Raw genomic sequence first — 13,352 nt, 5'->3', positions numbered from 1 at the left:
GTGTTTTGGCAGCTAAAGGGGAAAGTGTTTGAAAATCCAAAAGCATTGATTTTTCTGAAAAATTCATGTAGGCTTTTATTTGTGTGGAAGTTGAAAGCCACAAAATATGAATTTGTTTAAGAATGTGCTGTAGTTTCTGTCTCATGCAATTTCACAGTGAAATAAAAAGGCATAAAATGATCTGTCACTTTCATATGCACAGTTGTATCTTTTGATCATGTTACTGCACAATATCTGAAACAACGCTTCTATTAAAAGACACTACTTACAAGAAACAAAAGGTTATTAAGTGCTGTGAAATAGCATTTTATGTTAGAAGCATCACATTTGGTGGTACTTTCCAATGAAAAGGGAAGACAACTGTTACAGTTTAAACCAGCTGAATAGCCTTTGATGTAATGGATGCTTCTTTTGAGTAAAAAATAATGCCACAACGATTTTATTTCATTTATTTTTATTTCATCATTCTTGTTTTTAACTTTCCCTAGATGAGACAAGGGGCTTTCCTGGTCAACACAGCTCGAGGTGGGTTAGTAGACGAAAAAGCACTTGCACAGGCCCTGAAGGAAGGAAGGATACGAGGGGCAGCCTTAGATGTACATGAGTCAGAACCATTCAGGTGCTTTTCCTTTTCTTTTCTTTTTATTTTGTTCACGTTCTTATTTTTAAGTCTTAGTGCATGATACAATCAACAGCAACAAGTAAATTGAGTTTTCTGCTCATTTGGTAGCTAAATACTCCTTAGCAAAGCAACATGAATCTGTGCAGCACTGGACTAATGCAAATGTAGATGGAGCTTGTGTATGTGGATAGAAGTGAAGAATGTGACCTCCAATGTTTAATTCCTTATTTAAAAAAAAAAAAACAAACCCAAAAAACTGTATTTAGTAGAAATAGCAGGAACCTGAGTTCAAATCCTGGGCATGGCTTTGAGGTGAGTGCACCTTTGCCACTGATACAGCTCTGGAGGCAACTAATGTTTGAACAGAGCCTTTCAAAGGCAAAGAGTTGAGATGTGGTGTGAGAAGTAACTCCTTTATAGCACCTTTCTAAAGGAAAAGATGTTTGTCCGGATTGCCTCTGCAGGAAAGCTATAAGTGTGTAAGAGGTTGCAAAAAAAAAAAAATGTTCAGGAAGGCTGTCAGAGTGAAGGTTTTGCTTTGTTTCACCCTTTATAAGGGGAGTAGTAACTCTGCTGTCGGTAGCAGGGTTGGTAGCACAAGCCTGAGTTTTTGAATGACTGACAAGTCTGGTGTTTCAGGCAGAAATGTGCCACTCCCCTAAGTGGCATTGGCATTGAGATGTCAGCACTCCTAATCAAAATGAGCCTATTTCTTATGTCCTTGAGTCTTGAGAACAGACTGCTGTAGCTTAGTCCTTGCATGTGACAAGCCTTTTTCAGGCTGGGCAGGGAAAAATATTATTTTTAACTGGAACAATCCACGTAAGTTTTTGAAGAAGAACAGATTCAGGGCAGGTTGTAAAGACTGGAGAGAGGACAGTATCTCTCATTCCAGCTTGAGGGAGAAATAGAACCTTTGAAAAAATAGAATGATATCCTTTTAGTCAGAATTTTTTTATCTACTGAGGCATGATGCCACATCACAAATACTTAATTTTATTTATGCATATCCTGGATTCATTTACTCCTAAATGCAGTAGTGCTGTACAAAGCCAGAGTGTAGCAGCTCAGGGGACTTGCAGCTACATACATTCTTCCCAGTCCCTATTTGGGGTCTGCACAAGCAGCCCATTGCACCTCTAGGAAGCCCCATTTACTGCAGGGAGATGCCATGTGCAGAGATTCAGTTGCAGGATTACAGCCACAGTTTCCTTTGGCTTCAGTGCTGCATGTCCAGCTGATCGCAGCATGCAACTCTGTGCAAGAGTTCTGCCAGATATTTTGATGTTTATAGAACTACAGATGAAATCTATTATTTTATGAATTATGAGCTATTCTGAAAGCATGCTTTTGTCTTAAAATATGTGCTCTCCTGTTAAGAGTTGACTGCAAGATTATTAAAACTGGAAATAAATAGGAGGAGCAAGTTTCCATTGTTTTCAGTTTCTCTACTTTGTATCTGTGATAACACTTTTACACAGATTCATTGCTCTCCCTGAAAAACAATCCATAAAGTAAATTTCCTTCTTTCTGTGAAGTTTCTATAAAGGAATAGAAAAGAAAAAATAGTTAAAAATAAAAGAAAAAAAACCCCGAATTATCCAAAAGCATTGAGTCTGCTGATGGACACACATCTGATTTGAAAATAATGGTGAGATTTTTTTTCTTTAAATGATTAGATGTCATAGTGACAGAAAGAGCTTGTTGGTTAATGCAGTAAAAGTAAAATTGTGATGAACTGGACAAATGGAATGACATCCTAAATTAATTTGGGCTTTCCTTTATGCATTTCTGCCCCAGAACTGGAGTGGCAGTGGCTGTAGTTACAATAAGTGCATTGGACAGAAGCTAATGTTGCTGCTATACTTAAGTTCCACCCTTTGAATCTATAAAAAGTGGTTGTTGCTTATTTATACCCTGAATAGTGCATTAGATTTACAGACAGAATTATAAACTAACTCAGTAAAGAATAAAAGTGTAATTCTTTCGTGTTGCATAAATGAATCTGTGTATGTACAAAACCACCTGGATTCCCTTCCTTGCTTTCCCCTTGCCCCCCAGTATTTTTTTGTCATTTGATCTTGTTTTAAATTTCCATTTAGCTTTAGTCAGGGCCCCTTGAAGGATGCACCAAACCTGATCTGTACCCCACATGCAGCCTGGTATAGTGAACAAGCCTCAATTGAGATGCGGGAGGAAGCAGCACGAGAGATCCGAAGGGCGATCACAGGTACTGACTCACACTGTTATTAGCTCCTTCACTGTGTAGTTCTTTTTAAGAAACCCATTTCTTCAGTCTTAAAAGATGCTGAAAAGAAGCAGCCTTGGGTTTTGTTTCTAATATTTGGAGCACAGAAAGCAGCAAATGCCCCCCCGAGTCTGTTCTCAGAATTGGAACAAGTCATTTTGAAGGTTCTTTGTGATTACAAAGGGAAGGCGGGCATTGTAAAAGAAGTACTTTTTTCATGTGAAGGAAGTGTATTTATGTGCAAAAAATCATCTGCTTTTTTCTTTGTTGCATATAACTATTGCCCATTTGATGGGTTTTACTGCAAGTCCTCCTGGTATTGCTGCTATCTTTCTTAGCTTTTCCTAGATGCTCCCTTATACTTGTTATTGGCAGTTCTCTACATAAAGTTTTCTCTGTGTGAAGTATTTTGTTGTGAGGTTATTCTATTTTAGATGTTCCCCTCTTTAAAGCCTTGCTAAAGAAGTCTGGCATTTTAAAGGGCAGCGTGTCTTTGTTATATAACTGCCATGTAATTGTAAACTGCTCACATAAGAGAAAACAGCTACGTCTCGAACATGCACTGCTAATAAATAAAATGAGAGGACTGAGCCATTTGGCATAGGTTTGAATCCCTTGTAGCCTAAAATAAAAGGAAGGATTTTCATACTGGAAAATGATTCATTAAGCACTAATGTTTTCTCTTTAGTTGGACTTTGCTGTGTCCCCCTTGGCGATATTGTCTGAATGCTCTGCAGACATGCAGGGCCATCTGTGTCACCTTGAGAGTAGTTCAGTGCCAACACATTGCTCTGTTACACAAAAAGCACTGGCAGTAGCCTTCCCTCTGGCTTGTGCCTAGAGAGGCCTGGCAATTTAGTTTCATTTATAGCCTGTGCAGAAAGAAGATTCTCTTCTGGATGCTAATTAAAGGCACCTCTTAAACTCCTGATCTGAATTGTCCTTTACTGGACAATTTCACTGTGTTTTAGAGGTGACCTGAGGAGCCTGACCATCCATCCCTTTGCTGGCATTGGTCCTTGTGGCTGTACTCCAGAACTCCAGTGGTACATTTGTTTGTTAGGGTGTTCAATAACTGTTGCCTGCTCCCAGATAGCTCTGGGAGAGATTGCACAAACCAGCATCCCATACCTGCTGGAGGTATGGGATGCCCTACCTGGAGGAGGATTGATATGCAAATCAGAATTAATAGGCTATGGTCTGAAAACTAAAGAAGAGTCAGCTACCCAGAGCTAGTTTTATGGTAAATTTGTGCAGTAGCCCAAGCATATGTACCCGGGAAGGCAGACTTACAGTTCTTCAAGCGTGTGATGGTGCTCTCAGCGATCTGGATCATTGATTTGTATCGAAGCTGTCAGCACTTCAATGTTTGCATATGGTTTCTAGTAAGATCAAACTGAGACCAGTGTTAAGGAGGTGAGAATGGCATTGAATTGCAGTGAAACAAATGTAGGAAAGATGCAGGAAATGTGGGATAAAGCTGGATGTATGAAAACCATAGGGGAGCACAAAGAAGAGAGGGTGTAGAGAGGGAGAATAATTGGAAAAAGGTGTGAAGTGTGGGAATGAAGGTTATGACTACCATCTGACAACAAAAATGTTAAGTGTTTCTGCTGTTGCTTAAAAGCCAGTGATGTTGTGATGTGTAAAGTAGAAATAATCAGCAGAGATTAAATAGCCTGAAATATATTTTTAAATTTGAAAGCATTCCAAGTATGAAATAAAGAGGACCAGTGGAATGGAAATAACAGGAGGGTAAGCATGGCAACTGAAAAGATCATTAGAAGTTTAGAATAAAAAAAAATAAATACTGGGTTGTGAGGGGAGACTAGTAGAACATTGCCATTGCCTTAGAAAAATGAAGAATGGGGGGGGCAAAGAGGAAGAGGGGATTGAGAAAGATGAATGTCAGAAGAGGAAATATTCTGATTAAATTTGTGGACAGTTCTGGCAGAAGTTTAGATAGATGTATATTTTAGCTACATTTTGAAGATGGTTTCTAGATGGTTGGAATTCACCTATTACAGGGCATGTACCTCACCTTGTTCAGTCCTGAGCTAAAAGCCCTTTCAGCTTGTGCACAGGAGATATGACAGGTTCAGGGACATCAACTGAAGTCATGGAGTAACACCTATTTGATGGTATCCATTGCACAAGAAGCAGTTTTGTGAAAAGGCTTTTTTATAGCCCCATTGTGGCCCTGCTGATGGATAGAGCAGTGAAAGATAGTGAAGTCCTTAATCTAATTTCCAGCAGGAAGCCAGAGACAGAAGGCTGAATTCTTTCATGATGGAGTTTGGTCAGTTTTTGAAAGGGCTTCTGGAGTACCATTACCAGCAGTGGCAGGAGTGGACTCAAAATTATCTCTTTCTGCCCCTCTGTGTGCAAGTACACTGTAAGATTGAATTTCAGTGAAAACACATTAGAACAGATGTTAGAAAAAAAACCACATGCTCCAGTTGATCTTTCTCCTGTTAAAATAGGTGGAAATATTCCTATTGCTATGAAGAAAATCTGTGTTGGATCTGCTCCTGTCATTTGTTGCAGGGCTGGAGATAGCTCTGCAGAAGACAGTCACAGGCTTGTCCAATATGTGCTGAATCAGGTTGACGAGATTTTCCAGTCTTAAAACTTCAGTTGCACCTCAGAGGTTAAGGAAAAGTTTTGAAGAAGTGAAGAAAGGAAATTCTGGTCTATTTTCTTTTTATGTAGGAATGAAAGGCATGGCTGAGGATTAATACATTGCAGTAAATAAAAGTGAACAGCAATTTAGATAGGGAAGGGAAAGATCAGGAGGACAGGGAATAAGTGTTGGTTATATTCAGGTTTATAGCACAGTTCCATTCAGAATTCAGTATTCTTCATTAAGTATTTTTAATTGCTGTGACAGGTGGAAGGAACAGGAAGAAGGTGATGTTGAGGACAGAAAGCAGGAGGCTACATTACTGATTTTGATTAGTAGCTATGCTCTTTATCTAAATTACAGCTTCTTGGAAAAATGAATCTTACTGGTTTTGGTTTTACTGAGACCCTGTACACAAGAGATAAAGAGAGATAGGGAGATGAAAATTAACCAGAGAGTTTTAGCCATTATTACCTAAGTCCCAGGCAAAAGGCTAGAGCAAGGATCAGAAACAAGCTCAGTGCTCAAATGTCATTTTATATATTGATTTAAATATGCAAATATTTATAAGTATTTTTAACCTACTAAGAGTATAAAGCACACAATTTTTATACATTTTTATTTTCTCTTCCTCGCTTCATCTTAGGTCGTATTCCAGACAGTCTGAAAAACTGTGTTAACAAAGATCACTTGACTGCAGCTACACATTGGGCCAGCATGGACCCTGGAGTTGTTCATCCAGAGCTTAATGGTGCTGCATACAGGTAAGTGTGCTGAAGAGGCAGAAGAAATACCTCCATAATTCAGTGTAGGTATTCAAGAATAAATAAAAGATCTTCCTGTTAATGATTGAAGTGCTTTTGTATTACACACCAGTTACATTGTTTTTGTAATCGTTGTGTTCAGGAGGATAATCTTGTTTTGCTAGGTGATGACAGTCGTGCTGTGTCTAAGCATGAATCCTCTTAAAATCTTCTTTTGTTGGGCTAGCATGTGAGCAATATACATTTGTTTGTATATTCAAGTAAAACAGTTCTGGTTGTCTCCAGTGTTGCAGTGGAAGTTTTATGTTCCTTTGCTGAAGTTAATGATGCAGCTGTAGGTTGCAGAAAGACTTTCAGTAATAAACTTATGTTGTTTTGTGGCCTCCAGACAAAAGAGAGAACAAGTAACTCAGTATTGAAAACAGTGGAACAGCCTGTGGTGATTATGAAAATACGTTTAAAATAGCTTTTTCTAAATTATATGTTTAATTTTTAAGCAGAAGCATTTGAGAGACTCAATCTATATATTCTCAGTCAACTGTGAAAGCAGGTCTTAATAATTAATAGAAAGGGGCAATTTTTTACATCTAATATGCACATTCCTTAGTTATTTTGTTTGCTAGAGAGTCTTTCTCAGTCCCTTTATCCCTAGCAGCTATTTTAGCAGCAAATTCTTCCTAGCAGCCAGCTTCAGACAATTTCTATTTATGAAAAACACCTGCATTTTTTGTATTTTCCAGTATGGTGTTTGTACATAAGTGGGATGCAAGTGGCAGACAGCTACAACTGCCTGCTTCCCTCAATGCCGTGAGGAAAGGGGCAGTGCAGTCCTCTCACTATTTTGTCATACCTCATTATCCTAACCCTAATCTTTCCACTATCCTTCCTTATGCATCTGCTCTACCTTTGTTGTTCTTTAGGAGGAGTCCCCATACTTTTGGTAGAGGGGGGATTCTTGATTTTGTGTTAATCCACATGGGAACTCAGCTGTGCCCTGCTGAGAAGTGAACAATCAAAGTTATCCTATCCCAGTGATTTGGAACAATCTGATCAGAAAGGGATGGAGGGGTGTCAGGGATGAGTGTTACCACCCTCTGCCACAATCTCCTCATCAGGAGCCATAAGTGCACCAAGGGAAAAGAAAAACTTGGATTTGGTGATCATAACACTTGAAGATGTTTATTTCTGGAAGTGTGCCCATAGCCCTAAATATCTAAGAAGGGTGTTTTTATTTGCTTAAATGAGAAGCTCAAGCACACATGTTCTCCTCCACACAGCATCTGGTTTCATGGACATCAGTTTGGAGTAGTGAGAGTATGGCTGAATGTAATTGGGGCTTAAATGCAGGTGTTGCTGGACAGGAGGTAATAACTCCAACCCTGTCATGGCAGTTAAGAACAGGGGTCCATGCCCAAATAAAATGCAGCTTTTTGTTCTCATTTTGGGGGTCACAAGTCCAGCAGAAGCAGGATTTGCAGCCAGAAATTAATTTTAACTTAGGAATGTTTGGGGAGTTAATGATTTACAAGGTTAAGACCATATGTATTCAATTTAGGCAGGATAAACAGAACCTAGTGGCTTTTAAAGACATTGTTTCAGTCCATTTTTTCAATAAAGAAAATTTGTTGTAAAATTCTGATTTAATTATTTTCAAATGCAAAATAAAACTAATTTTAGGAATTTTGAGGCAGGAGTTGAGTTATACAATAAATGTTAAAAGCTTTTTGGGGGGGCAATAGAATAGTGTTTGAGTATGGGTAAAGGCAGTTACTACTGTGTGAAGTGCAAAATATGCATAACTTGAAGCTCAGGTTTTATGAAGGAACTGGTTTCAATAGCAGTGTTTGCTGATGCTTAATTCCTACCTGGATTAAGTACAGCATTTGAATTGGTTGTTCAAACCAAATGTTGCCATCTTTTCTTTCCAGTCCAAGATTATGTTGAACTAAGTGAGTTCTGGAGTCTTTCACTGACAATATTATTTCAGATGTGCTAATAACTGTATCATACTCATGTAATTGCATTAGAAGATAGGACCTAGGATAATATTTATATGTTAAAAAATGCAGATAACTCTTTTGGTGAACTAAAACTAACAAGGCTGTTTTATTTTGGATATAAACTTCACTTGTATTTTGATGTAGGACAGAAATCTCAAATTATCAGATATTGCCATGAGCCAAGAACATTGTGCATTAGTCAGCAGATTGTAATCTAGATCATCTGAATATCATCATAGTCTGGGGAAAACAAAACCATTTACTGTGTGAAATGCAAGACACCCTATCAACACTAAAGGTCATGCAAACAGGACCTATCCCATGAGGAAAGATCGACAATGCTCCTGAGAAGAAATTATTTGTAGTGGTCTTGGTGAAGTAGCATAACATACCCTGATCTTGTGTTACTGCCATGTATTTGCTACCAAGTTGGCTGTGAAATCACCCCTGCCATTTTCTGTGTCACAGAGCAGGCAGGCCACAGGCACAGAGAAATTTGACATCCAGTAACAGTGATTTATAGTAATTTATAGACATTTCCACACATCTTCCTGCCTCCTAACAGGTAGAGGATAAGGTTGGATATGGCTCTGAGCAACCTGGTCTGGTGGAAGCTATCCTGCCCATGGCAGGGAGTTGGAACAAGATGAGCTTTAAGGTCCCTTCCATCCCAAACCGTTCATGATTCTGTGAATACCTAACTTGGATGTGAATAGCTGGATGATGGTAATTCAGGAGTTACTTCATGTTGAGGTACTTCACTGTGATTTTCAGACTCAGTGCATGATAACAGAGTGCACTTAAAAATTGAACCTCTTCTAGAACAAGGCTCAGTTTCTTGAAAAGAGCTTAACACAGTGAGTTCAAGGTGTTTCTGCACTTCAAAAGATAGACCAGAGTGAAATAGAAATTCAAGTTACCCATCTGTTGTAATTAAGAGGGGATACTGTGTTTTTCCTCCTGAATTAAGACTATGTGGGGAACAGGATGGAAGAGTACAGATTATCAGAAGAGGTGTAACTGATTGCTCACTTCTGCTTTCACAAAAGTTTAGTTCAGTGGACATTTTACCTGGAAAACATTTCAGCTTACTGCTGCCAGAGGAGGAACATAGAGGGGAACCTCATGAAGTGCTGGAGAGGATGTATTTGCTCATTAAGAGTAGAAAAAATAGAAAGACTAGAAAAGCAATAAATAGCAGCTAAAGGGAAAGTTATATAGAATACTGTGCTCATGGGTAGAGACTTGTGTGTGTCCTTTCAGAGACAGGATTTGAGCAACACTGATGATTAAATTAAAAAGGAACAAAAATTACAAAAAGAGGATTGCAAAGAAGGGTTAGGAGTTGTCAGGTAAATTACAGTTTCTGTGGAATAGTGTGATACATGTATATTGACTTCTGCCCTGGAGTAGCTTTAGGACAAGAAAAATCAATTGTAGGGCCGCTGGGTGTTAGTAAAAGTCTGTAGGAAATCTGTACCTGAGGTGAGGTGCTGGTAGGTAGAATCCTGGTGATTATGACTTGTTGTCCAAGAGAATGTCTTTATAAACAGAAAAGATATTTGGAGTCAGAGTAGAATTACAGCCATGCAGTTTGAAATGTTTAATGTGCTCATAAGGTAACTCTTAGTGCTCCTGATTCAGCACTGTCCCCCTTCATGAGGGGAGGCTCAGGCTTTTCTTCCTGAGGAAAACACAGTTGCAGAAGTTGCTCTCTCCTTGACTTTTCCAGCTTTGGTGTGTTGATATCAGGGAATATGTTGTTAGAAAGTAGAGATTGTGTGTTGAGAACAGCTGCAGTGTTGGAGTTCTGAATGGAAATTTGTGTCATGTTGTATGTCTTGCAAAGCACCTAGAGTAACAGAAAAGCTGTTTCAAAATTAAATTTAGGTAAAACAATACTGTGTGACAGTTTTCATAGGAGTTGAAGCAAATTTGAATAATAAGATTCAAATGGAGTTACTGAAACAAGCAACTAATTCCATTAGCAGCTGCAAATTAATTCCAAGGAACCTCCATGGAGAGGGAATTAGCATAGGAAGCCCTGTAAATATGTGTACAGTTGGGAACAAAGTTATCTGGCCTACAGGTGGTGTGATCAGTCACAGCCTCATTACCCATCCCAGGTTACAGTCAGTGTTCTGGTGTGTAGGAGTCTTTCCCAGGATGACCACACCAGTGTGTGGTGTCCCTGTTGTCCCTTTGCCATGCCAGTCCTGCTGAGTCCCTATGGCTCAGTGTTTCCAAAAGTAGTTCCCATGATGTTTCTGTGGTGGAAGCAAAAAACAAACCAGCCTTCTGGCACCCAGCTTTTTTCTCCTGAGTCTTGCCTAAATTCTGCACTAATTTTCTGCCAGTTTGAGGAAACTTGGGATAAGCAACACAAACACATTGCCATGGAAAAGATGCAGAAATGGGGTGAAATTCCCTGATGCATTGAGCTCTGATGAGGAGAAGATCAGCAGCAGAATAATGTGATACTTTAAAAAAGCTTGACAAGACAAGTGCCTTTTGTCCCATATAGTTCTGGGTATCAAAAGCTGCAGTGAGTGGTAGTTCTGTGTGTTCAGGCTCTCAAACGGGTCCTGCTCTCTCACCAAGATGTGGGTGGGCAGAGTACAGCAGGAGAGAATGAGGGGAAATAAGGGATGAGTGTGCAGCTTTATGATGAGGAGGGAAGGCAAAGGGTCAGTCATCAGTGGCCAGCGTGACGTAACTTGCAAATAGGTATTGAGGTATTTGACTAAAAAGAAAACATACTTTATTAAATCCACGTGTAACTGTTGGTTTTATACAGCACTATGAAATACCAGTGTTCATCAGTTACATCTGAAGTTTGGGATTGGAACAGTAGATTTGCAAGAATTTTTTAGCCTGATAACATCAGAGCAATCGTCAAATCAAGCTGAATCAGAAGGTGTTTCTTTTGTTGAATGCATAAAATACTTAAGCCTCAGTGTTTGTCTAGATAGAGTAAGAAATCTTTAAAATAATCCATGAATTTTGTGTTTGCATTCATTTTTCTTGCAGTCTGCCTAAAGCACTTGTCCTCTGTGTAACTGGTTCTCCTTCAGACAAGTGCAGTGGCAAGTTTGCTGCTGAAAAAGCTACTCGGGTGCAATAGGCTTGAGTTTGCAAGTGTGTGGATGTGATGGCTTTTTGGGGGAGCTGTCAAGAAGTTAAGACTGCAAAAGCAATGTAAAGAAATATTTTTTCAAGCCACAACAATGAAAATTTAAAATTCCTATGTGAGAATGAAAGAGGGAAAAAAGTAAAAGTTGTAGAGAACGTGTTGCACAGATCCAGCTAGAATTACTTCTTGTTGAGGTTATGCTTTGAGAGGAGCAGCACTTGAAGGTGGTTTCCTTCGCTGTGCTGTTACTCCTGCTCATAAATCTGAGGAAGCGATCCGGCAAACTTTTCATGTCTCACTTGGCTAAAATACAATACTATACAATATAATACAACACTCAGTTACTTTATGTAGCAGCATCTGCATGTGGCATCTCACCTGGAGCTGAGCTCCCTGTCTCTCCAGCTGGTCTGAAAGCAAAAGAAGCGTGTCTGTAGCTCTAGAAGGGTGGGCTCTCTGCTCAGTCAGCTCCTGGTTTAATGTCTGCTCTGGTTTTCTCCTCCCAGCAGGTATCCCCCGGGCGTTGTAAGCGTGGCTTCCACTGGCATACCTGCAGCAGTAGAAGGAATAGTCCCCAACCCCATGTCTCTATCACACGGCCTCCCTGCTGTAGCCCACCCGCCCCATGCTCCTTCCCCTGGCCAAACTGTCAAACCAGAAGCTGATAGAGACCACCCGAGCGACCAATTGTAGCCAACAACAGCATTCCCAACATCGGAGACTTCAACCGCAGCGCGTGGAAAACAACACAACACAAAACAAAACCCTGGATTTTGATTAAAGGCAAAACCATGAACTTACAGGAGGAGACGATTATTGGTTTAGAAACTGGTCCAATATACAGTATAAAAGGAAAAGGTGGGAGACAAAAAGAAGATTTGGAAACATTTTTTCCTCCGTATAAATTGTAGTTTGTCCCTGTCCAGTGGACTGATTCACTGTTTCTGTGTCCTATGGGTTCTTTGTTAAGCAAGAGAAGTTAGTAGTTAATTATATAATGAATGTACTTGTCTGTGTACAGTTTCTAGAACATTAAAAAGGGTTTGTTTGCTTAGCTGTCAACGAGGAAAAACATAAGGGAGGCATTCAACAAACCAGTTTTGAGATTAAAAATCCTTTCTTTTATATTTTCAAACATGCCCAAAAATGAGGCAGTTGGCAAACTTCTCAGGACAATGAATTTTTCCCATTTTTCTTTCTACGCCACACAGTGCATTGTTTTTTCTACCTGCTTGTCTTATTTTTTAGAATAATTTAGTAAACAAAAGAAAAACAGTTTCTTCTAATTTTGGCATGAATTCCCTTATTTCAAAATGAAGACAACCTTGCAAAGAGATTTTGAGGAAAAAAAGGTTTTGTACAAACGAGCATTGTGCTTTTTGTCACCAGTTAAAGTATATATTATTGGTGGTATCTGGAAAAGGCACTAGACTACTGAAAAGTAGCAGCATTTCATTGCCTACATTGATTCCTTCCTGGTAATGTGGTAGGCTAGCAATATTTTTGGTTAAAATCATGTTTGTGACTGTAACCATTTGTATGAATTATTTTAAAGAAATAAAAATCCCAGACAAATATCATATGTGTAAAAATTTTTATTTCTAGTAACTGTTTATTCAACTTTTATTAGGTTTCTTAGCTGTAATTTTTAAACAGATGCTGTCAAGTATTTCATTTCTAGCTTTACTTTGCTCTCTGTTGTTTGTAATACTGTCTTGGAAGCTTGAAAAATAATAAAAAAAATTCTTTCCATACCATTTTTCCCTTTACATTTCGTAAATGTTGATCTTTTTTCCTGTGTTTCTAATGGAGTTTGAAATTAAGATGGATTTTGATTTGTACACCGGCATCATCAGCTACAATGTGGTAACAGCATTTATGCCACCACTGTGGGCAGAGCAGAGGAGGTACAACAGCAACACAACAACAACAGTAATAATAATAATAATAAATGTCTTTTGC

At 39.0% G+C, this 13,352-nt stretch overlaps 1 protein-coding gene across 8 annotated transcripts in view; it reads left to right on the top strand.

Annotated features, from left to right (window-relative positions):
* The window catches only part of CTBP1 (C-terminal binding protein 1), a 234,410-nt gene extending 221,266 nt beyond the window's left edge, over positions 1–13,144 (top strand). For 6 of the 8 annotated variants that reach the window (XM_062494106.1, XM_062494108.1, XM_062494111.1 and 3 more), the window contains 4 exons: positions 489–619; positions 2,725–2,852; positions 6,140–6,257; positions 11,897–13,144. In XM_062494106.1, coding sequence (XP_062350090.1) covers positions 489–619; positions 2,725–2,852; positions 6,140–6,257; positions 11,897–12,083 — 564 coding nt within the window. In that variant the 3' untranslated portion in view covers positions 12,084–13,144. The remainder of the gene's footprint in view (positions 1–488; positions 620–2,724; positions 2,853–6,139; positions 6,258–11,896) is intronic. The other 2 variants (XM_062494107.1, XM_062494113.1) reach the window with 1 other exon arrangement.
* Positions 13,145–13,352: the final 208 nt, after the last annotated feature.

This window comes from Cinclus cinclus, chromosome 5 (assembly GCF_963662255.1).
Source record: "Cinclus cinclus chromosome 5, bCinCin1.1, whole genome shotgun sequence".
NCBI classification, from domain to species: Eukaryota; Metazoa; Chordata; class Aves; order Passeriformes; family Cinclidae; genus Cinclus; species Cinclus cinclus.
This window is presented reverse-complemented; position numbering and strand designations above follow the sequence as displayed.